Genomic DNA, 24,220 nt, shown 5'->3' with positions numbered 1-24,220 from the left:
GCGTGCGGTTAATTATTAGCTCATTTTTAATATAATTAAATCTTATTTGAACTGTCAACCCAATAATTTGATCTCTGATTTAATTTTTTTTATAACATTAATAATTTCAATAATTCAGATTTAAATTCTTCACAAAAATTGACAATTTGAATTATACTACACAAAATATTACATAAATGTCATAATTTTAGTTGTATTTCCACGGATCTAATTTATATATTTTAGTTACGGTCAACGGATCGCCTCTTCCTCCTCCTCTTCGTCTTCCCACAGCCCAACGGCGCGCATGACACTAACGGAGGCCGCAAGCACCGCCACATTGAACAGCCGCGGGATGACGGCGTCGATGGCGGATCGGTCGAAGAGGTAGGCAGGCACGCACACTGCCTCACTTGGAGGGCCATCCATCGGGAGCCGCACTGATGCCGCACCGCACGACCGCAAGGAGGAGGCCGGCGAGAGGGCCCACACAAAGGCTACCTCCGGCGAGAAGACGGTGGCTGAGATGAGGGCGGTCCAGGTGGCGGCGTAGACGAGGAGTGGCCACCGGCGGAGGAGGAAAAGGAAGGGCATGGCGGACGTGATCGACGGACGCTGTGGCAACGATAGAAGTAATGGCGCGATTGAGGAGCTGGTGAATTAGTGGCTTCTGACGACTCCTGTTGTGTTCATGGTTCGGCTGGTTCATCAATTCATCCATGAAACTATCGCAAATTTTCTATTGAAAAAAATATATATTTTTTAATGCCACATTTCACCAAACAGTAAAGAAAATTAATTAAAAGAATTTCAGGCACAGTTGACCAAATCCAGCTATTACTAAGATATTAAAAAAATGCAATTTAATCTCCATACTTCTATTAATTAGAAACTTTAATTATAAATAATAACATTTTACCATAAAAATAAAATAAAATAAAATAACCTAATATTACATAAGTACCTTTAAAATTTTGCTAAAATATCTAATATATATCCATTTAATTGAATAATTTTCTAACAAACTTTCTGTCCGAATTCTCATGCACTAGTTGAAAATAATTTTTTTATTAAAAGGAGTAGCAGGTAAAGTTGATGGTCAACGAAGTATGAAGCCAAATCAACAAAACCACAATCTCCCACCAAGTTACAATTGCAGACAGCAGAGGCAAAGACAAGTAATTATTTTTAATATTTATCTCTGAAAAATGTTTAGTATCAATTCACCTATTAAATCTAGAATTTGATGTCCGACACTTGCGGTAAATATGAAGCATCAGCATTGCACATTATGAACTCTTTTAAGCTCTTAAAAAAATCGAAAATCTCATGTTGAGTTCGGCAACAAATTAAAACATATTGAATTACATCGATCTGCCTGTGGTTCAAACACTTTAAAAAAAAATAAATTTTAGCATTTTTATTATTGATGTAATCTTCTGAAATTTGAAGATTACCTTAGAAAGAATGTAAACATTATAGAAGATAAAGAGATTTATTGAGAAAAGGTTTAGTGCGAAAGTATCAGGGGATAAGATTAGATAACACGACTCATAGACAACAAATTAGAGTTGTTTAATCACTGGAAACAAAGAAAGCTTAAATCTATCAGAGATATTGCAGCACGCTGTGAGATCAAAATCACAAATGATGAGCAAACAGCAAAAGCGTAACAAACAGATAATCAACAAAATTTCAAAATAATAATAATTAATAAATTAGAGATCTAAGGAACAATGTAGGGTAAAAAGACGGCAATTTTGCATTTGGGAAAGTAGCATATTACATCATAACGAATTTTCCTTCCCATCGTAAAATAAAACATGGAGCACGCTAAATTTCTAAGGCAAATTCCGGATACCTAGCCACACGCATTGAAAAATGTTCTTATGAACTCGTAAATTTGGTCACCGCTTTTGTCCCTTCAGAAACAGCGTGCTTGGCGAGCTCACCGGGAAGCACCAAGCGGACAGACGTCTGGATCTCTCGAGATGTGACGGTGGGCTTCTTGTTGTAGCGAGCGAGCTTGGAGGACTCCTGGGCGAGCTTCTCGAAGATGTCGTTGATGAAGGAGTTCATGATGGACATGGCCTTACTCGAAATACCGATATCAGGGTGAACCTGCTTGAGCACCTTGAAGATGTAGATCTTGTAGGTCTCCGTCCCCTTCTTGACTTTCTTTTTCTTCTTGTCGCCGGCGGAAGCGTCCTTGGAGAGGCGCTTTTCCGCCTTGGGCTTCTTTTCCGCGGGGGCTTTCTCCGCCTTCTTCTCCTTGTCCTCCGCCGGTTTCTCGGCTGCTGGCTTCTTCTCTGCCGGCTTCTTCTCGGCCTTCGGCGCCATCGAGATTCCAACAACGGAGACCTAGAAAAGCTTTGATTCGGTTAAGGCGGTAATTGGGAACTAAATCGATAAATGACTTTGTTATATATAGGGAAGGCGCTGTGATTTGATTGGCTTGAATGAAGGAGTCAAGGATCGATGCGTTGGACGACATCAGAACGTTAATTTTCGTTTCATTCCGACGGTTACGATCTATGGAAACAACTTATCTACATTACTCGAACTGGGCGCCGTATCTACGTTCTAAAAGTATATTTTAATCGATCAATTAATAATAGTTCAGTGAAAAATGTAGCGTAAAAAAATTACGATAAATCCATCGTCCGCGTATTAAAAAAAGACAGATTAAATTGATACATCTAAAAACATTTATGAAAAAAATATTTTGGATTAGAGAGCTCTTAAGAGCTTTTACTAATCTAAAATTATTACATTTCATAATTTTAAAATACTATATAATTTTTTTAAAACACGATTATATAAATTTTAAAATAGATAATATTAATTTTTTAATATTAAAATACATTATATATGTATATATATATATTGAAATGATATAAATTTCAGAAGATTAAGGATTGATTAAATATTTCTAAAAAAATAAAATATGAATACAAATTAATGTGATAATTGTAGTTAAAATTAATTATATAACCGTTTTATATTATATAATTATTTTATCTGTTATTATTAAGTTGTTTGATTACTTTACAATATCTTTGATTATTTTTTTAATTAAATTTTAAATAGATAGATGAATTAAAATATTAGAGTTCCCTCCTATATCCTTAAAATAACCAAATGAATTATTAGTATCGATCGTCTCAAAAATATTGTCAATATGACATCTACTTTTAAATCAGTGATGTAATAGTTAACACACTCCTAATTAGTTTTTATTCGTTATTGACGAACCACCATTGTTTTCCAATGAGTGGGCATACTATTGACTAAGTAGTTAATTATAATATTTAGATAAAAATTAAATCTTGCTTTTTAAAATGATAGAATTCCATTCGGATATTTATTTTTGTCAGCAATTTGTTTTTCAACATATAATGACACAGTAATTTCAGTATTGAAATGTTTAAATTTTAAGGTCCAATAAACTTTGAATGTCTTATAACTTTTATAAGGGAGAAGAGAATAAAAAGAAGTCAAGAAAAGAAAATAATTTAGAATTTAAGAATTAATTATATCTCTTCCATAGGAATGGAGAAGCATCGACAAGGGTGAAAGAGAATTTTGAAAGGGCAAAAGGGCCACTAAGTCTTGGTTGTCCCAATAAATATTGTTGAACAACACTATTTCTAAGTCATTTCGCATAGATACACACTTGTGACTAGGTGTATCATAATGTATATATACTATATGTACTTGTGCTACATTTATAATACATGCATTTATATTAGATTACACTCAAAACACCCTCTACACTTGTAAACATTCAAGTAAAGATAATTAACAATCTTTATACTTGTAACAGCTTTAGTTTTTGTGGTAATTAAGTGGTAGTTTAACTTAGACAACAAAGGGAATCTTAATATAAAAAACTGTTTGTGACTTTGATCAGTTGACCCTGTGGTCTCAAATCAATCCAACCAATTAAATGGATGATCCATCATTAAAGGAAGATTATCTCTATCAGCATGCATCATTACTCTGCAAAGACTACTCTGAGCATGCTGAGGCTTAATCATGATCAGGCTTCAACTAGCAAATTAATAACAGGGTAATGATTAACTCAATTATCCAAAATTTAGTATAATATACAACCTATCTTCCTCAAGTGACAATATCCACATGCTCTCCTATTTGTCAAAGAGGCCCAAAAGTTTCATCAAACAAATTACACAATGACAACTCGTCTTGTTTATAAACTTATCGCCTTCACTTTCTAGCCTTCTTTTGACAAGTTCAGTGTGTGTTGGATTATTTTTTTAAGTTATCATCATGAGACATGGTTACTTCCATGGAATGTGGGAATATGTTCCTATTTAATAACATATTATTTGCCTTCTTTAGACTCTTAAAGCAAACCCATTTGCTAGCTATAGTCCACATGAAGGATCTTTAGACAATAATATTATCTAATTTAAGACCATGGTATTGATTTGAAGTAGATTGGAGGAGGAATAATCAGAGATCGAGTGGCAAAAAAGAAGGATTGATAAAGTTGAATTGATGAAAAAAAAAGCTTAAAGATGATTATCACTTGCTAAAAGTTTAACATCTACTTGCTATATCAAATTTGCATATAATGATAATTATTTTTATGTCACGAGATACTACAGAAAGAGATGAATAATCTTTTTTTTTTAATATATAATCTTGTTATCGGAACTCGGATATATAGTGTCTTGCATGAGAGGAAACATCATAGTCAATGAATTCATATTTAAATTAGTAGTGCTAAAGAGCATCAGATTCCAATTTTCAGTGGAAGACTAATTTGGATTATGGCAGGCAAAAGTATCTCTTTGGCTTCTATTAATATTATTACATAAAATAGTAATGATTATTTAGCAATCGATATGATGATAACAAATCGCGAGTTGATACATTTCCATCAAAGAAGTAATTTGGAGTTCCTCTTTAATATGACACATTTACTACTAGGATTTTAAAGTGCATTATCATATTTACATGTTATATATTCTTATTGACACATCCGATTCCGAAGCACCTACGATAGTTAATACATTTTAGAATAATTATAATCCATTTTATATAAATTTATAAAATCGGTATACGTATCAAATTTCTAAAATCTTTATTTAATCCTTCAATGTCAATTCAGGACATCAATTCTCGTGAATGATACTGATAATTTAAACTAATGGCCATATCCTAACACACCCAAGCTTTGTCCTGAGAACGAGAATCAATTAAACTGCAAGCGGACATGTTTTGCTGCAAATTAGGCTTAAATTAAGGGCAGACAAAGTTAATTAGAAGTGTTAAAAATTGTCTCCCACTAATTAGTAATATAACTATCTTTGATATGCTTGAAGCTAATCTCAGACTTAAACCAAGAACAGTTGGGGTTGTTTGCAAACGAGAAAACCTGGCCAAAAGGATGCAAGTCAATAGTCAATGTGGCCGAAAGGTTTCGGCTGTGATTGATAGCCCACCAGCACTTTAATTTTTCTAAAATGTCTCAGCTTAATGAGTGATAGACATTTGTCATTATGATATGGTTTAACTTAAGCTAATGATAATCAACTCATTAAGGTCATTTATTTGTTTTTATTAATCCAAATCTTCAACTAAGATCCACAGTTCGCACCACACTGGTGCCCTGTTCCCTGGTCCTCCTCAATCTCATCCCCTGTTTCTTGCCACTTTTTTCTCTTACTTTGCTCCCACTTTAAAACCGCATCAATCTACCTTGTTGTGAAGCTTCTCCCCTCACTGCTCTTCCACGCCTGCATGCTCTCTCTCCTCCAATCATGGCTCCCCTGCTCCTGAGAGAAATGAAAGGAAAGACCTTCTCCTGCTCTTCCCCTGCTTCCTTAGCCACTTGCTCCACCATCCATCACAAATCCACGATCCAACCCTTAACCCGAATGGAAATCGATCGACACACACCCCGTCTCAGAGACCCACAGAGGATTCACTTCGATCGTTCCAACTCATCCTCCAAACCAAGAGCAAGACACAGTAGTGACTCGAAGGCAGCAAGGAGGAAGAGCTCAGCAGATGTTGACTCTTCTAAATATCTCCTGAAATCTTCAAGATTTAGACTTGATGACTCTTACTACGATATATTTCCTGAAAATCCTGTACAAATTCCGAGCTTTCTAGCCATCGAAAAGCCAAGATCGGAACGCATAGGAGGCAATCAAGGGGCTGTTTTGAGGCCGTCTTCTTCTACTAGAACACAAGATCAGGTTTTAACCAGTCGCGTCTATATTTGATTTGGATGTTTCTTTCTTTTAATATGTTGTTGTTGGTTGGATTTGTCTCTAATTAGGTGGTTGTTCTGAGAGTGTCCCTGCATTGCAAAGGCTGTGAAGGGAAGGTGAGGAGGCACATAGCCAAGATGCAAGGTGAGACCATTAGATTCAGTTTTTTTTTTTTAATCTGCTTTAAACATGGAAATCCATCACTTAACCATGGATTGGATGTTGAAGCAGGAGTGAGATCTTTCAGCGTGGATTTGGCGACGAAGAAGGTGACTGTGGTGGGAGACGTGACGCCGCTGAGCGTGCTCAACAGCATCTCCAAGGTGAAGCATGCGCAGTTCTGGCAATCACCTCCTCGGGCTTCAGCATCCTTCTAACTCCATTCGATCGATCCGCTTCCTTTCGACGTGATTAAGAAAAGTGTGGCAAAGTTTGCTTTTGATCTATGCTGAAAGTTATTTCATGAATCCCGTCTTAAGCTGTGATCATTATTAGTGTACTTGTGCTTCCATTAGTCATGGTGTTTTAATTTAATCTGAAACATCCCAAAGTGAACGAGAAAGCAATTAATGAAGAAACCAACATGATACAGGAATGGACAGAACTCAAAAACGACCATAGCTCATTGCCCGAGGGTTGGAAAAAACAAGACCACCTTAAAAGGACGAATTGTCCGAAATATTAATTCCAATGGTCCCTGGTGTTTCGAGAACTAGTGGATTGATTGGATCGACCAATTCAACTAGAGATTTTCCAGTCAAACCGCTGATTTGATTGGAATTAATAGTTGCTGTTTATCTCTGCTGTGAATATGTGCAGTCCTCGGACAATAATTCTTCGGGGATTTGATTAGAAAATTTCGAGCTTCACGATATAGATAAACTGAAGGTAATCAAATCTTTTAATTCCACACGATGGATAATTCCAGAAGATTAACCTCTAGAAAAGATTATTCAAGGAAAATGTACACGTCGACTTCAGTTGGTCGTATGGGGGACGTCTAAATTCCAACAACCCGGAGGCCACCGACATGGTCGATCGCTTGCTCCGTCTCCTCGCCTCCTACGGCGTCGTCATCAACAAACCCATGTGAATATGTGATCTCCCAAGCAACGCCAATCCCAGTCCAAAACCACAAAAATCATGAATTAACGGTTCATAGCCGAAAGTGATGTGCCGTATCAAAAACCTAATAGTTGTTCGCATTGATCACTTCTCGGCCACCTAAATCGCGCTACATAAGTCACTTACAATTTCTTTCTCACTGGCACACACTTGATGAGGTGGAACCCTTTCAATTGACGGCCATGATGGCGAAATTGCAAATCTTAATGAAAAGCGTTGTTGGAGAAGATCCGTGTCGTTTCCCTCGCGTCCTCTTCCCTTTGTGACGGCTCTCTTCCTCCGCTCTTCGTCGCCTTCTCAGCAAGCTACATAGAGATCATGCAAGCTAAATATATCCATATCTCATTAAAATTCCAGTCGTGTTAAGTAAGATTAAACCAATTTTGCCAAATATAAAAACAACAAAGAAGTTTTATATATTACTTAATTAGGCCAACTGTAAAATTTTCTTGATGCTAAATGAAGTAGCATCACTATGCATCTGCATTGTTATGTTTACATGTTTTGCGTTTTTTGTATCAAGTATATTCATATACAAAATATGTATATGAAGTTATGAAATGGTTAGGATGGTTAATATAATTATTGCAATAAAGCTAATATTTGGTTATAATGATTACTAGATTGTTTAATTTGTCATATAATATATCAGATGTCAACTCCTTTTTTACATGATGCTATTCATTATTGTCAATATCACTAATATTTCTTTATTGCACTTTAATGGTATCTAATTCAAATGAGTTTGATTTGGATATTCACTTATTTTTTATAGTTCAGACTTGGATATCAATACAATATGGCAAGATTTACATTGGCATTGCATAAAATGGTTAAGTTTAAATGGCTATGGAATAACAACCAATAAATAAATAAATATACTCTATATTTTGTAATTTAAATTATTATTTTATGATAATACATACTACCAACATTGCATTAGAATTATATTTTATGGTATTAATAGTTTATATCAGTATTCAATTTTATTACATATTTAATTTTTTACTTCGTTCGCCATGTCGCTCCTCGCCTTGCTTTCGATCAGAATCCGCCTTGTGACCGTTCGTTCCTTGTTTAACCTGCGACAACGAGGACGACTCCGAAGGTTGCGATGCCTCTCCTCCCTTCTCTTCCGCTATTTCCCTCTTTAATTAGCATGCAGCTACAAAAACACTACTTCTCCCTCTCCGTTACGCTTTCCCCCTCGTCTCCTCCTCCTTCCTTCCTCGGTTCCTCCTCTTGTCTCGATCCCATCATCGCCTGAGAAAGGGAGAGAGAGAGAGAGAGGGAGGCAGGAGCGAGGGCAGAGAGATGCTGCAGAGGGCGGCGACCAATTCCTACTCGTGGTGGTGGGCGAGCCACATCCGAACGAAGCAGTCCAAATGGCTCGACAACAGCCTTCAAGGTCGACTTTTTATCCTTTCCCTGACCGATTCATTGTTCATTTTCGTCCCAATGATTGTGTTCTGTTTGTTTGGATGGAAATAAGATAAGGAAAAAAGAAACGAAATGAAACCATCCATTTCTCTTGTTTTTCTTGTGAGGAAATAATTAAGAGGACGATAATTCAATTCATTTCCTATTTCTGCCCGAGTCGCATGGAAATAGGCGAAAACACATTAAGGAAAATTGATATACATGTATGCTTGCCGTTTTCAAACGGCTCGGAATTTTCTTTTGTTCTTTCTCCACAGGAAGAATCAGAGAATACATGCATAAAGGTCTCACTAAGGTTTTAAACTTTTTCATTTTCGGGATTTGACGATGGAAGAGTTAAAAATAAAGACTCTTTAGGAAAAAAAAAAGACTTTGATTTTGTTGGCGATGAATATTGGTTTGGTAAAACTTTGATTATTTGAGTAGGAAAATCAAGATCAAAATTAAACAGGAAGAGAAAGAAAAAAGAAACAAACTCTGATCTAAAACGTGAGCCGACTTTGTTTGCCAATTTGTTTGTGATAAATATAATCTCCAGTATTATTGATTCCGACCTGTAATTAGTGGAAAGAAACTAAATATATGGTCGCAAGCATTCTTCTTTTTGAACAATGTGTTTTCTTTTGTGCTCTGTATATAAACAAAATCTTGATTTACCAATCTTCATATTTGATTTTTCTCACCAATAACATTACTGCAGAGATGGATAATGTAGTTAAAGCAATGCTCAAGCTCATTGATGCAGATGCTGATTCCTTTGCTAAGAGAGCAGAATTGTACTTCAAAAGAAGACCAGAGTTGATAAATTTTGTGGAAGATGCACACCGGGCATTCAGGGCATTGGCTGAAAGATATGACCATATATCGGGAGAATTACACAAGGCCAATCACACCATAGTAACTGCTTGCCCTGATCAAGTTCAGTATGCCATGCTAGAGGAGTACGATGATGGTCTTCCTAAAGCAATTATCCCAATTGATCCAAGTAAAATTAACAAGGCACTAGTGGAGGGATTAATAAACAAAAGAAGAGAGAGTGAATCTTCCTTGAATAAACAACAGAAAAATAGTGTGCCACAGATAAGTTTAGAAGTGGCCCAAGAAGAGATAGGTAGGCTTCAGAAAGAGATATTGGTTCTACAGACTGAAAAAGAATTCATCAGGAATTCTTATGAAAGTGGGATAGCCAAGCACTGGGAGATTGAAAAGCAAATAATAGAGATGCAAGAGAAAGTTTGTGGCTTGCAAGATGAGTTTAGTACCACCACAGTCATTGAGGACCATGAGGCACTTTCTTTGATGACATCCACAGCTCTTAAGTCTTGCGAGGATTCCATGGTTAACTTGCAGGAACTGAGAAAGAAATCCCAGGAACAAGCAAAAGTAGAATCTGAAAGAATTCAGGTTGCTTACGAAAAACTGAAGTCTCTCCAAGGTGAGAATTGCCAATCAAATGCGGAAGATACAGACATCTGTGGCAAAAACACACATATGAGTTTGTCTGCTGTAAATATCGAGGAAGATGCTTTAAACAAGGCAAGGCTTGATTTACAGTCCATTGGTGAAAAAATTAAGATATATTTTGAGATGAGTCCTGAAACTTCTGTGAATGAAATTGCAGAGAAGATTGATGAAATTGTAAATAAGGTTAGCACATTGGAAATGACAGTTTCATCACAAACTGTGCAAATCAATCGTTTGACTTCTGAAAACAATGATCTTGAAAAATCCCTTCACAAATTGGAAGAGGAGAAAACATCTCTGATCAATGACTCAAATGCATTGTCTAAAAAGCTGAAGGAAGCTGAAGAGGAGTTAAACAGAGTTCGAGCAATTGAGAAAATTGTTCATAGTGGAGAAATCAGTTGCAGTCAAAAATTTACTGAAACCTGTTGTAGTCTCAGCGATATTTCAGAGAAGCTGCAGACTTTTAAACCTCTGGAAAATGGGTGCACTGCAGATACATCTGTAGAGGAAGAATCTTCCACGTGTAACATTGAAACAGATAAACTCCGTCAAGTCATAGAGATAACTGAAATTAATGATATCAAGGTAGATTTGGTAGAGGAAATTAATGCAACTCAAGGACTTGGACGTTGTAAGGAAGATGCATCACATAATAGGGCTAGTTCTCATCTCAAGGATGCTTCAGAAACGATTGAGGACCCAAAGGAAACAAAGGGCCTGGAGGAGAAAGGTTCATCACAAATCCATTCTAGCATTCATCTGACTAAAACTTTAAAAAGCCTGCTGGGTGAGCACACTCAAACAATTTCTAGCGGTCTAGAAGGTGAAGAAGACGGTACACATGCTGAGTACACATCAGTTTTGCAAAATTATGAAGATACAAAGAGAACATTCTCTGAAACAGAGAAGAGAAGTGATGAAGATAATGAAGAAACAATGACTTTGATATCAGAACTGAAGAATACAAAGAGCCTTAAGCAAACAATTTCTAGCGGTCTAGAAGGTGAAAAAGATGGTACACATGCCGAGTACACATCAGTTTTGCAAAATTATGAAGAAACAAAGAGAACATTCTCTGAAACAGAGAAGAGAAGTGATGAAGATAATGAAGAAACAATGGCTTTGATATCAGGACTGAAGAATACGATCATAATGAAAGATTATGAGATCCAAAGGCTGAGACAACTTCTATCCTCTATGAAGACAAGTTCTAATGTCGCTATAGATTCTTGGAACGGTCAACAAAAGGCTGAAAGCACATCCATTGAATCTTTAGTTGTCACGAAGAACTATGAACTTCAAGATTCTACGATAACTGAAGATCAAAACCTATCATGTACTAAAACGGAGTCACTTGCTGAGTGTATGGAAAAAGAAAATGCCTTTACACAAAGCACTTATGCAAATAACATGAATGAGTCAGATTGGGTTTCACCTATTGCAGAAAAGCTCAGAAGAGATATTGACACCTTGGTCGAGGGAAATTTAGAATTTTGGCTTAGATTCAGTTCATCATTCCATCGCATACAGGAATTCAAATCCAAATATAATAATCTACAAGCTGAGATCAATGGTCTCAATGAAAAGAAGACATCAGGAGCAGAAGCTAGTCCCGAATCGGTACTGGTAATCTCAAAGCTAAGGGAATTAAAAACTGAAGCCCTTGTTTGGTTGGAACATAGCGCACTTTTAAGAGGGGAGCTGCAAAGTAGGATCTCAGGTCTTTCTGAATTGCAAAAAGAGATATCCGGTGCCATCAACACAAAACCTGAATCTGAAGAAGTTTTCTTCACTCCATATGAAGCTGCAACGTTTTATGGTGAGGTTATGAACATGAAACAGGAGTTTACTAAGGCTGAATTTGAGCTACAGTCAGGGAGAGAGCAAGTTAGGAAGCTTCAAGCTGAAATTGATGGTCAATTAATTAAGTCGTGTGGGAAGTTCGAACCATTTCCATCAGGCCGCTTTCATGCTCACTTGGATAATTCGCCGAGAGCTACAATACCCTTGCGTGTTTTCCTTTTTGGTGGTGCGAAGCCTAAAAAGCCATCGTTCTTTCAACGCATACAGCCAGTGTTCCAGAAACAAAACAGCAAGGATAGAGTTGAACGTCGGTGAGTTGCAAACTTGTGCAAGTTTGTAGATAACCAAAATTGATTTCCGTCTATCTTTTGCTTAAACTAGTGGTATTATCTTTGGCAGGTCTAAACACAATCTGCAGCCTGACAAATAACTCATTGCTAGTTGGATGATAAACACATTCTGCAGCCTGACAAGAAGTTCATTTCTTGTTGGATGATAATAACTACTACTATTACGATGAGGGCACGTCTAAACATCTTCTGCAGCCTGACGCCTTCTGCTTGGATGGTATCTATGGTTTGTCTCAGTTGCATCTTATTCCTACATAGGAACAACTTCCGTTAGCAAGTTTGATTGGCTGGCTTTGGATTTATTTCTTCTTGGTGAAAGAAGTTGAGTTTTGAGTTTCATGTTTTGGACACCTAAATTAGGCGATGCTGATTCTTTGCCCCCCAACATTACCTCATCTGCTTTATTATTCAATGCCTGGATTCTTTTACCTACTTGTAACACTCAAGAAGTTATTCCTTCTCCCCATTTCTTAACCAAGAACTTTGTACTGAATATAACTAATATTATATTTAATACTGCAATTTGAACTCATGTGCTTGATCTTTTTTTTTCCTTTGATCAACTCCAGCAGAAAATTTCACTAGCGTGAAAGTAAATCTTTTGCAACTAGACTCCATACTTCTGATTCCTTTCACTGAACGAAACACAAGAACTTGGCCTAAACAATGAAATAGTCTTCTTCTAGTGCATCTACTTTACAGAAATGTAATCTATTGTCCAATGTAGCCTTACTATGCTCTTATTCCTTGCATGAGTTTCACGAAGAAGTCAAAGTTTTTTTAGTTGGAAGAAGAATTGTAGCTGACAGACAAAATGCATGTCAAAATTACAATTTGAGTGCATTCACTGTACGATGGTTCACGGTCATTTGACTACAAAGGGGACTACTCACTTTTCAAGGGCACTCCAAATTTTTGTTGCTCGAACACCACGAGAACCAGAGAATAAAAGGATAAGCCTATCAATAAGTTTTTTGAATTAACCAAGACCACTTTGGCTGAACAACTGTGGGGTAGTCCTTAAGTACACCTCTGAAGTATATTAGATTGAGATACTAGAAATAACAAAGTGGTAACAAGACATTTTAACGATGGTAAAGGTGATTACGTTCATATTTTATGGTTGCGGCGAGGAACAAGCTGCTAGAGTTTTTTCTCTTCTCGGGCAAAACCCTGGCTATTTTACTACTGAGTGGAGGAGCGGGCCGGCCACTTGCCTTCGTTTGTTCTTAATCTGTCGTCGTCGTCTACGTTACCGAGATGGGGAAGGCGTATCCTTCTGTGTGCGAGCAGTACCTGAAGGCTGTGGAGAAAGCGAAGAGGAAGCTCCGTATCCTCATCGCAGATAAGAACTGCCTCCGCTGATGCTCCGCCTTGCGTATGTGGTCAACGCCACTTGATTTAGTTAGATTTTCTATGTTTTCGAGCATATCGGTGGTTGAGTTTGGAGGTTGGAGGTCTGGGGCTTCAGGTGGCACTCGGCAGGTACTTACGACGCCGTGTCGAAGACCGGAGGGCCTTTTGGGACTATGCGATTCAAGGAGGAGCTTTCGCATGGCGCCAACAATGGACTAGACATCGCCGTGAGGCTCCTGGAGCCAATCAAGGGTCAGTTTCCCATCTTGACCTACGCTGATTTCTACCAGGTTCGTTCTTTTCTTTTTATGCTTTTCTTTTGGTATTGTGTCTTTTGCCCTTTTCTTCATTCTCATTTCTGCTTTTCTATTGATAGCTTGCTGGTGTTGTTGCTGTCGAAGTTACTGGAGGACCGGAGATCCCTTTCCATCCTGGAAGGGAGGTATATAACTTAATCTCGACCTCAAAAATACATTTTTTTTCCTCTCTGAATGCTGGGAGTTCATATACTTCAGCTGCTATTCCTAGTGATATCTATTCATGCATAGGACAGCCATTACTGCTATTTTTTTCTAGTACTTTGTGCTAATTTGTCATAATGAAATCTCGTTATGTTTGTCGACTTCTATTGTTGTTGCCTCATGGATGTTAAGAGAACAGTTTTAGACCTGATAACTAAATCAATGTTCATTTGTGTCCCAAAGTATATGTTCTGACTCATTCCGCCTGAAGTCCTATTTGCTTGTGAGCTTTTATTTTTGATGAATCAATTCATGAAAGTTTTTTCTTGTGCAGTCTCCCTTATTAATTCTTTTTAATACACGGGCTTTGTTACTGTTGTCCAGTTGCGCAGCACTAATTTAGGGTGATATTTATATTATTTTGAGACCAATCATCCAAATATAGCCCCTGAAATCGGTAAATGCTCAAACCGGACCTATACCTTCCAAAATATAAAATATTGGTTCCTCGCATTAGTTGGACCAAAATTCCGTTTACTACGAAGAGAACTTGCTTTCTTGAATTAAGCTGTTATGGTGAAACAACTTGTGTGATTAAAAGAATTTTAAAAAGAGGAGCAAATTGATACTTGATTGACTGAAATAATTTTATTTATGCAAATAAAAATTAAATACTTGCTTTAGTTTAATTGACATCTGTTTTTTTTTAAATAACTTTTTTATTATTTCTGTCCTTAAACTTGTTTACCAAATAGCCTGATAGAATGTGACTGATTAATTTGGTTATTATAAAAAAAAAATTGTATGAAAAATTAAATGGATGAAGAATATTTATCTATTAAATTAATATCAAGTTTTTTTAATTGATATTCATCAATTGAATAATTGGTCCAACATTAACTTGCAAGAACTTTTTGTTCATTTATCTAAATTATATTATTACTAAATCTTATATTTTATATATTCAGTTTTAGATTTAGTTCTGCTTATATCCTTAAGTTTTAAAGTTTTTCTTCATAATTGTTTTTAATTAATATAAGCATTAAAATTCAGGAAAGGATTTTCCAATACTATTTACACTTGTTCAAGCCAAGCACATTGTTTTTTTTTTTGGCTGACTCAGATCGGTTATGTTATAAAAGGAAATTTCTTGAGATGCTACTGAGCATTTTATGTCCATGTACTGCAGATTTATACATTTGACACTTTTGGTTATCCTGGTGCAGGACAAGCTGGAACCACCAGTTGAAGGCCGTCTTCCTGATGCTACAAAGGGTATGTTTCGTTGCTTTTTGTACCAGTTCAACTATGACAATATCGTTCTCTCATTCATCTTGTTTGTTTAACTTCTGAGATGCTACATGTATTGCCTTCCATAAACTGTCATTAGATTATCTGAAGTTCCTTTGCCTTTCAAAATAACATCTTTTTTTTTCTTGAAAAGAAGCTTTCATCAACTCACATATGCTTTCATGTGGGTTTTTTTTCATCCTCCAGGTTCTGATCATCTCAGGGATGTCTTTGGACATATGGGTCTCAGTGATCAAGATATTGTTACTCTCTCTGGTGGTCACACACTGGTGAATTTCCTATTGTCCTGTTTAAATGTGTTCATAGTGTTTGTAACCATCACTGCGGCTCATTCTTCCATTTCATCTGTATGGCTTTTACTTTTCTTGGGACAGGGAAGATGCCACAAGGAGCGATCAGGTTTTGAAGGTGCTTGGACTTCAAATCCTCTTATTTTTGACAACTCGTACTTCAAGTAAGTTTTTCCTTCAATAATAGGGTTCATAAATTTCAATGACGATAATCTTTCAGCTACTGAAAGTGAGATAGATGATTTTTCTGTAGCTGTAAGCTTACATCAAGGTCAATTGGGTCAGGTCTAGTCTTTATCTTTTTTTCATTTGTATTTACTGATCATATTTAAGAAGAACCTCCCTCCATATGCTATTTGCTGCCAATATTGTGTTAATTGCTGACAGAGAAATCAGATTAAATTTGAAGCGTGAATTTTGGAGAGAAATTTTAGAAATTAAAAGTTTTAGGATAAGAACTGAAATTATTGAATATATGAAATACAATTTTCATAATAAGAAAATAATCTATGGAATTGTTAAAAATGATAATATAAAATTTGGAAAGTGTTTTAGTTATTTTTTAAATATACTATTCAACAAGGGGATATCAATAAAGATAAGAGCTAATCATATCATTAATTAAATAGAGAATGGATGGTCAACATGGAAAGAGGCTTATGATTATCATGACTCTATTAGGTTAAAATGAAAACTTTATAAGTATGACTACCACACTTATGAATTGGAGTGGTGGACTGATAGGAAGTGACACAGTAGAGATGAGAATACTACAACAGATGCATAAAATATAAAATACTAGTATTTAGGAGCAATTATGTGTAACTCTAATAGATGATGAAACATGAGAAAATGAATTGAGGAGGTTTGATCATGACGAAGATGACCAATAGATATTATAGTTAGGAGAGGTGATTGGATTAGTCAATATAATAAAAAAAGAATTTAGTTTCTTTGAATATTAATATTTAATATTGAGACAGCTTTGCATAGAGCTCAATGGAAAATAAAGTCATGTAATCGAGTGTAAATAGTTGAAACAAACACAATTGGATAATAGTGATAATCTATTCTTGTCTGTTGCCCCATTTAATTCAAAAGCATTAAAGCTATGTGGCATATGTATTTCTTAAGAAGTTTTGAATATAGAGAGCTTACTGATTGGATTTTCTGGCAGGGAACTTCTGAGTGGTGAGAAAGAAGATCTCCTCCAGCTGCCCTCAGACAAGGCCCTTCTAACTGATCCTGTATTTCGCCCTCTTGTGGAAAAATATGCTTCCGTATGTAATTTTAGTTTCATTGCCTTTTCCATAGAATCTACTTCGTCCAGACTGTTACTAACCCCGCCTCCAAATGGTTTGTTTTAGGATGAGGATGCTTTCTTTGCTGATTATGCTGAAGCACACCTGAAGTTGTCAGAACTTGGGTATGTTTAAGAGTAATTGTGAAGGTATAAACACTCATTTTGTTTAAAAGGCTTAATCTAATGTTTTTGATGTTCCCCTTTCAAGATTTACTGAAGCTTGAAGGGGTGAAGCTGCCAGATCTAGCAAGTCATTTCGTTGATATATCTGGCCACTACTATCACAAGGAGTTTGTCAGAAATAAGATTCTATGGTTGTATCATCTTTTGGTTATTCAATCGTCCATTTTTTTTAAAAGCTTAAAATGTACTCCAAGTCATGCATGTTGCAACTGCTAGAGATGTTGGCTATCTTTTGTTTCTCGTTGTTCCTTGAGTTTGAGTTGGATATTGCTGTTAGAATGATTGCTCTGCTAGGAATACATGCTACGTGCTTCATCTCTGTGCTTGATGTGAGTTTAAAACTAACTTTACCCTGGAACCAAGTTTTTATTTGCTTATGAGTTTATTTTTTGTACAATTGATGTGGGGGTAGGAAATGTACAGGTAATGGGATTGAACATGGTGTTATATTTTTTTTCTAAAAATGGAACTATTTCAGCTAGCGAAGTTGTTTCACTAAATATTCTTATATAATGATATTTATTAATTCGTCTTTTTTCTTTATAAATTGAATAATGGATTTGCCTATAAAATTAAATAGACATTTTTTAAAATTTTATTTTCCCATGACCCACCCACACCTTTGAATCAAGTTATTTTGATAGTAAAAAATATTGTGGTTAAAAAATGAGAGAAACTTGAACTATTGAAGTAAAATGTAATTCATACACTTTAAAATTTCCCGTTACCCACATCTTCAAGCATGAATTAAAAAGTAAATCAATTATTACACTTTAAATTTGAATTGAAAATTAATCAACGAATGTTAGTAAATCACTCCCAACACTTAAGACATAAGGACAATTGATTTATTGTAAATTCTAATCTCAAACTATTCATCTTCATTCATATGCTGTCTTTTTTCCTTTCAATCCTTGATAATCTCTGTGACGATTAGCTAGCTCGTTCTTGATTTGGAATGTATTTACTTCCTGAGTCTGCTCCATTTTAATATTTAGTTTTTGCAGTGTCAAATGTCATGACTAGCACTATTAATGTATTATTATGAAAATAAGAATTGTACAATCAATCCAGCTATTGAAACTCCAGGACAGTAGTAAATTGTCGTTTAATTCCCAACGCGTCGCAGGTGTCATCCATCTTTGGTACTTGAACTTCTACAGTAGCAATGACTTCACTCTGGATACTTCTGAAGTGTGCACTGGGTTATAAGAACACAACTAGTTTGATTTAAATTGATGCCTTCTTTTGTCTGCTAAAAACTGAACTAATGTTTTTTGAATCGAATATATGAAAAAGAACTTTCAAAACAGTGTTTGCATGCCGACAGAAATGGACTAGGACAAAACCGGGCACACTGCAGTGATGAAACAGATAGGTTTAAGTTAGCTTTCAGTATCCTCTAAGCAAAAGTTTCATAACATTTAATTTCGTGAATTAATTTTCATCTCCAGAAAAGCATGTCTTTACAGGCTTTTGAGTATACATCTGACCAGCTTTTTTTTTTTTTTCTGAAACGATTCTACACAAAAAGCTGCAGAATACATGATCATTTGAGAAACACTGCTGACCTGAAAAGGTTCTCGATCGGCTAGTTGTATTCCAAGTTGCTCTTAGTGCATGCCACTTCACCTAAAGAGAAGAAAGTAATTCTTTTATCGACAAGTTCGTACTTTGTTCCATGTGGTTCGTAGAGCCCATAATGCAATTCAAGTACTGCGAAATACAAAAAATAATTATTTGGTAGTTTCGTTTATGAATGAAATATAATATTCTCATTTAATATTGTTTATAGGAATTAATGTTATAAATATATTAATAATATATATATTCTATTGTTTGACTCGTTAAGTCTGTCAGTATATATATCCTCACCATTTGGTCTGATCTATTTAGAATATATATATTGTTTCTCAAAAAAAAATTATAGAATTGTTTCTAAATGTTTCACCAATTTTTTCTTTAAATAAAGAAAAAGGTCAATTCTTTAAAGAGAAGAGAATAGAGTTTCTAGAGAATTGAACAACTTTGAGCTCATTAATTAAATATGTAAATGTGGAGATTGAAGTGTAAACATTCGCTCATATATATGGAATTGTGTATACACTGTACCAAGTTTGGTCTACTAATTAGTGCAGGGTCACCCTTCCAATTAACCACCGATCACTCAAATCCTGACCAACTTATTCCTTACTTTTCAATAAATAAGTGAAGATTCTCCAGAGCTTAAAACAACTAAACTTCTTCAAGTCTGAACTACACTTGAATTGATGGCTTTCGAGTGAGAAACCGATCGAGGTCTGGAAACAGCAACTCAGTGGAGTCTGAGGCCACTTTTACATCATCTGAAAGCTCCTCCCAGGGTCAGAAAAGAAACCAGTCATGTTTACACAACTGCTCCAAAAAGTGAGATAATTATTTAAGCATATATATATCAAATGCTCAAGGGTCCCTCCTTGCAGCTTGTTGTAAAGCCACTGTGATCAGCAGAAATACTTTATGAGACGAATTAAAGCACTCAGTTCCCATGCAATTTTTAGCTAATTCATTTCATTTTCTTCTCATCATTGAAATTAGGAGCCAAAACAAGTCAAATCTTCCACATAATATTTTCTCCAAGTTTGACTTCAATATTATAAAGTGGTGCGCAGTGGTCTGTGTAGATGAACATTGACCTAAGTGTTTGGCTACGAGACATGTTTCCTGCATGCCAGCTTGTATCAAAACAAAATGTGTAGGACTTGTGGTCCTCTCTCAACAGTTTACTTTCGTTTGTTTTTCTGTTTTTTTTCAAGGATGTTCCTCCATTAAGTCATATTAATTAGCCTACCCTACAAATTGGGAAGAGTCAACCATAACACTAACAAGTAGGCACCTCCTCTCCCCAAGTTTGGGGTTTAGATAATCGAGTGTGGATGGTTTGAACGTTCAACTAATTCTTTGTACGCTTTCCCCTTCTATGGCTCTATTTCACGTATATATATATGTTTTCAATTACAGTAACTTCTCCCTTAATCAACGGAGAACTTGAAGTTTGTGGTAGGACTTAAGGAGAGTTTCTTCAGGACTAGGTCAGTCAAGTTCTATTCAGGGTCTTATGATCCACTCCCTTTTGTTCCCATTGCATCCTTAATTCCTAGGCTCTGAAACATGCACCAACCATAATATAATTAACGACTGTTTCGATTAATTACCTGGGGCAAAACTCAAGACCTTAATGGATTTGTATAGACTGATTATTGTACACTTAAATAACGAGTTCAATGTCTAATCCAAACTTAAGAATATTGTTATCCACTTGATGATACATTAATCTCATTAAATTAATTATATATCTTTAATCCTGATTAAAGACTGAAGAAGAAGATGGATAAGTATCCACTGCCAGCCTTGTCAACTGCCCTACCGGATTTTGTTCCCACTCCCATGAAGTCCACAAATAGAAGAAACTTTTTAAAAAATAATAAAAAAATTATTTGAATGGAAGACTATTTGAGGCGATACCTTTCTATAATTTTCTACGTCTAGAAGCGAAATAAGTTCTTGGCGCAATTAGGGACCATAATTGGGGGTCAAATCTAACTTATAATAAAATGCATCTTGCCGATAGCTAGCCACTTCTCTAAGAAGGATATATTCAAGATTTTTCTTTAAGAAAATATATAGTTAATTTAATTTTGGCCTTGCATTCAGGGTTTGAGCTAATTAACCTAGCGTGCCTTTGGCTTTAGGCTTTAGGCGTGTTAATTTAGTCAAGTTTTTTTGTTGATTTTATGGGGGCAAGTCAAAGGACTTTTGGACTCTAATTCGGGCCTTTGTTGACTATATATAATTCAACATGTTTTTGTAGACGATCGAGTTAAGCTTTTAATTTGTTCTCTATATGCGAGCGTAACGTGTCAAAAACGTAGCACTGGCCTTAAGTAAAATTGTGGTATTTAAAACTGAAATGTACCATTTATTACGAGTAATTAATTATGTGTAACACCTCCTAAAAATTAACTTGTGACACTTATTTACTAGTGAAAGATATTAGATATATACAGTTGTGGCACCTCAACTCAAATTGATTATTTGACCTATATATTTTTTTATAATCCATGTATCCATGTCTTATAGTCTGATTATTAGAATAGTCGATCGTGACGGAAAATTAATTTGACACATGTGTCAGTTATTTCAACTAATGACTTATCATCAGTCCCTTGCATGCATGAATGCGACAAATTAATTAGTCAGTGCTAAAAAAGCCTTTTTTTACTAGATTAAGCTAAATTTAGCCACATGTATTAATTATATAATTAATCCTTGTTGGGTTATTATATTGCGGCCATAATCAGATAGAAGACATGACGAGTCTGAACAAAGGTAAAGGAAAAAGAGTAGATTCGAGTCAAATTGTCTCTTTTCTCGGTTTGGAAATATTGATCAAAGTCTGTCCTCGTGAGGAAAACATAGCCTTAAATTTCATGGTAGATTTGAGTCATTTTCAAAAGGGAGCTTCCCACAACATCCTTCTTGATATTTTCACATTAAATTAACTCTCTTAATATTTGATTACTTTTCAAAAAAAAATCAAAATTATTTCGAAGAATATATTTAATAGTTTCTTTACGGCAATTAATGCACAAGAAGTGAGGAAGTCAAAAAATGTTAACATTAATCACTTAGAATGATACAATAAAAGATCTCACAATATAATTAATCAAACCTCTCATATATATAAATAGACTTCGTCCATTTTAATTATTCCAATTATTGATTAGAAGCTGCTTATATAATTAACTAGCTAGCTAGGATTTAGATTAATTAGACAAATTATATTGTCGCCAACATCGATCGATCTTGATGTCTGTTTAATTAATTAATTGAAATCTTATATATCCAACCACGGTTCACATCCTGAGGAGTTGACAAAAACGTAGCCCTGGCTGATGTCGTCGAGTAAGTAACAAGCATCATCGTTCTGAACCTGAAACATGCCATTGGGATCGGGTGCAAGTACTGGAGACTGATCTTGCTCCATTTCCATGCAAATCAAGGCGACCAAGTTCTTGTTCTGAGCTTGGAGGTTGATGAGCTCCGCCTGTGTCCTGGCCAGCTGAGCCTGGAGCTCGCTGACTTGCTTCTGAAGGTGGCATATCGCGCCTGCGCAACCGTACACCGGATCTCGAATTCGGGCACTCGCTTCGTACACCATGCTGCTCACTGCGTCCGCCCTTTGGCTCTCTGGCAAATCCTGCCACCGTACGTGCCATTGTTCAGCATTAAAAACTTGCACATTAAATTAAAGCTTCATACTGCCTCCTAACTAAAACAGATCTAGTACTAAGCTCTTTTTGTTTTTGTTAATCATAGGTTGATAATAATTGTCTACATGTTTTTGCTCTTAGAGTCTCGTTTACAAGAGATAATTGCCGTACGTTAAGCCTCTTAATAAGTAGCTTAATGTCCCTAAAGAATGCATGAGAATCGGTCAAACAAAGAATTAATTTAAGCGCCGAATGCAATCCTTTTTCTCAGGCAATGCTTAATATTTCATGGCCTAATATGTCGCGTCCCGGCCCCCAAAAGTCAAAATTATACTTAAAGACGACGAAGGGTGGGTGAATTTTGATGTGAATGCTAGATTTATTTTCTAAAATTGGAACCTAAAATCTATTTTTTTTTTCTCACAAAAAGAGTTTTGTTTTCAGACAAATACAAATACTTGCAAATAAATTAAATAAACGAATGAATACCTGCAAAAGTTTGATAATATTGCTAGCGCCGAAAACGCGGTGCGCGGTGGTGAATTTGAGCGGCTCCGTCGGCGGGAAATAAGGCGCGAGCACGCACTTGTCGGCGCACCGCCGGCGGAGGATCTTGCAGGCGGCGCAGGGACTGTGGATCACCGCCGGCGCCGGCGCCGGCGGGGAGGAGATGGGAGACGAAGACGTGGGCGAGGAATTAGAAGAGTTGGAGAAGTGGTGGAAGCTGCTGGTGACGTCACTCGACTCCATGGCGATGGCGGAGAGATGAGAGATGATTAAGAGGTGGTGGAGGAAGCTGCTTAATGAATTAATCGAGTCTCCAGAGAATAAATATATAGACGGAAGGGGAAGGACTGCGTGACGTCCCGACTCCAGCGATTTAGAATCTTTGGCATTAAATCCCCCACCGAGGCCAACGTGTGGTCTTGATTAATTAGCAGCTGGCAAATTCTAACATTTGGAAAATTTGGGGTTTCCCATTTCAATTTCATCTCAATATATTGAAGTTTAATTTCTACGAGAAGTAGAATTAATTATGTAATTCTCTAGAATATATGAACACAACATGGAATTAATTCCAAAGTCACAAGATCATATATAATTTGGAGAAAATTCTACTTAAAGTTATTCTTTTTAGTGTGTCGTTGGTTGACTAGCGCTCTTTGCCTAAGGCTCTTGTGAATTATTAATAAATTAAATTGCAGAAGGGTAAGATCGAATTGATCTCATCAAAATTTTGAAGATAATATCTATGAATCAATTTGACTTCAAGATTTTTTATGAACAATCAAGAACATCGTATCTCCTCGCTAAAATTAAACAGAATCGAAAAATAAAATAAAATAAAATAGAAACAAAATTGATTGGTATTATATATACTTTGGTATGAAAATTTGCTAGTGAATCAATAAACGAATTAAAGCATGCCCACCACTGCATAGAGCCTCCTGCCCTCACCAAGTCAGCACTGTGCCCCACCGCATTGAGGTCTCTCAATTTTGACTCGAGAAAGAATATATATAGTTCATCTTCCTCTTCGAGATGATCTCCATAATTTTAGGAAGACTGACCCAGTTACCGAACTGGACTTCCAGTCCTAGCTAACTCGTGAGATTGTCACTACGACGATCAAAATGACAAGCTTGTATAAC

The 24,220-nt window shown here is 36.0% G+C and overlaps 6 protein-coding genes across 6 annotated transcripts; 3 read left to right on the top strand and 3 right to left on the bottom strand.

The window, feature by feature from the left end:
- Window positions 1-231: 231 nt before the first annotated feature.
- LOC141837186 (uncharacterized) lies at window positions 232-573 on the bottom strand. The gene has a single exon (XM_074724632.1). The coding sequence runs from the start codon at window positions 571-573 to the stop codon at window positions 232-234; it is 342 nt and encodes a 113-aa protein (XP_074580733.1).
- A 1,145-nt stretch (window positions 574-1,718) lies between these two features.
- LOC141839073 (histone H2B.11) lies at window positions 1,719-2,360 on the bottom strand. Its single transcript, XM_074726729.1, has one exon. It carries the CDS (start codon window positions 2,317-2,319, stop codon window positions 1,867-1,869), a length of 453 nt encoding a protein of 150 aa, XP_074582830.1. The 5' UTR covers window positions 2,320-2,360; the 3' UTR covers window positions 1,719-1,866.
- Window positions 2,361-5,711: 3,351 nt separating this feature from the next.
- LOC141842136 (protein SODIUM POTASSIUM ROOT DEFECTIVE 2-like) lies at window positions 5,712-6,647 on the top strand. Its single transcript, XM_074730351.1, has 3 exons — window positions 5,712-6,212; window positions 6,296-6,371; window positions 6,459-6,647. The coding sequence occupies exons 1-3, from the start codon at window positions 5,772-5,774 to the stop codon at window positions 6,602-6,604; spliced, it is 663 nt and encodes a 220-aa protein (XP_074586452.1). The 5' UTR covers window positions 5,712-5,771; the 3' UTR covers window positions 6,605-6,647.
- Window positions 6,648-8,666: 2,019 nt separating this feature from the next.
- Window positions 8,667-12,999, top strand: LOC141840705 (protein NETWORKED 2C-like). The gene is made up of 3 exons (XM_074728764.1): window positions 8,667-8,760; window positions 9,493-12,373; window positions 12,462-12,999. Exons 1-3 carry the CDS (start codon window positions 8,667-8,669, stop codon window positions 12,490-12,492), a joined length of 3,006 nt encoding a protein of 1,001 aa, XP_074584865.1. The 3' UTR covers window positions 12,493-12,999.
- Window positions 13,000-15,732: 2,733 nt separating this feature from the next.
- LOC141838945 (L-ascorbate peroxidase 2, cytosolic-like) lies at window positions 15,733-17,489 on the top strand. The gene is made up of 5 exons (XM_074726578.1): window positions 15,733-15,809; window positions 15,915-15,994; window positions 17,008-17,110; window positions 17,198-17,256; window positions 17,342-17,489. The coding sequence occupies exons 1-5, from the start codon at window positions 15,759-15,761 to the stop codon at window positions 17,355-17,357; spliced, it is 309 nt and encodes a 102-aa protein (XP_074582679.1). The 5' UTR covers window positions 15,733-15,758; the 3' UTR covers window positions 17,358-17,489.
- A 4,546-nt stretch (window positions 17,490-22,035) lies between these two features.
- LOC141839930 (LOB domain-containing protein 1-like) lies at window positions 22,036-23,352 on the bottom strand. The gene is made up of 2 exons (XM_074727789.1): window positions 23,058-23,352; window positions 22,036-22,555 (listed from the first exon to the last, which is right to left on the bottom strand). Exons 1-2 carry the CDS (start codon window positions 23,316-23,318, stop codon window positions 22,193-22,195), a joined length of 624 nt encoding a protein of 207 aa, XP_074583890.1. The 5' UTR covers window positions 23,319-23,352; the 3' UTR covers window positions 22,036-22,192.
- Between the last annotated feature and the right edge of the window lie 868 nt (window positions 23,353-24,220).

The sequence above is a fragment of the Curcuma longa genome, chromosome 11 (assembly GCF_044706935.1).
Source record: "Curcuma longa cultivar G26 ecotype Majalengka, Jawa Barat chromosome 11, ITB_CL_G26_1.1, whole genome shotgun sequence".
Taxonomy (NCBI): Eukaryota; Viridiplantae; Streptophyta; class Magnoliopsida; order Zingiberales; family Zingiberaceae; genus Curcuma; species Curcuma longa.
This window is presented reverse-complemented; position numbering and strand designations above follow the sequence as displayed.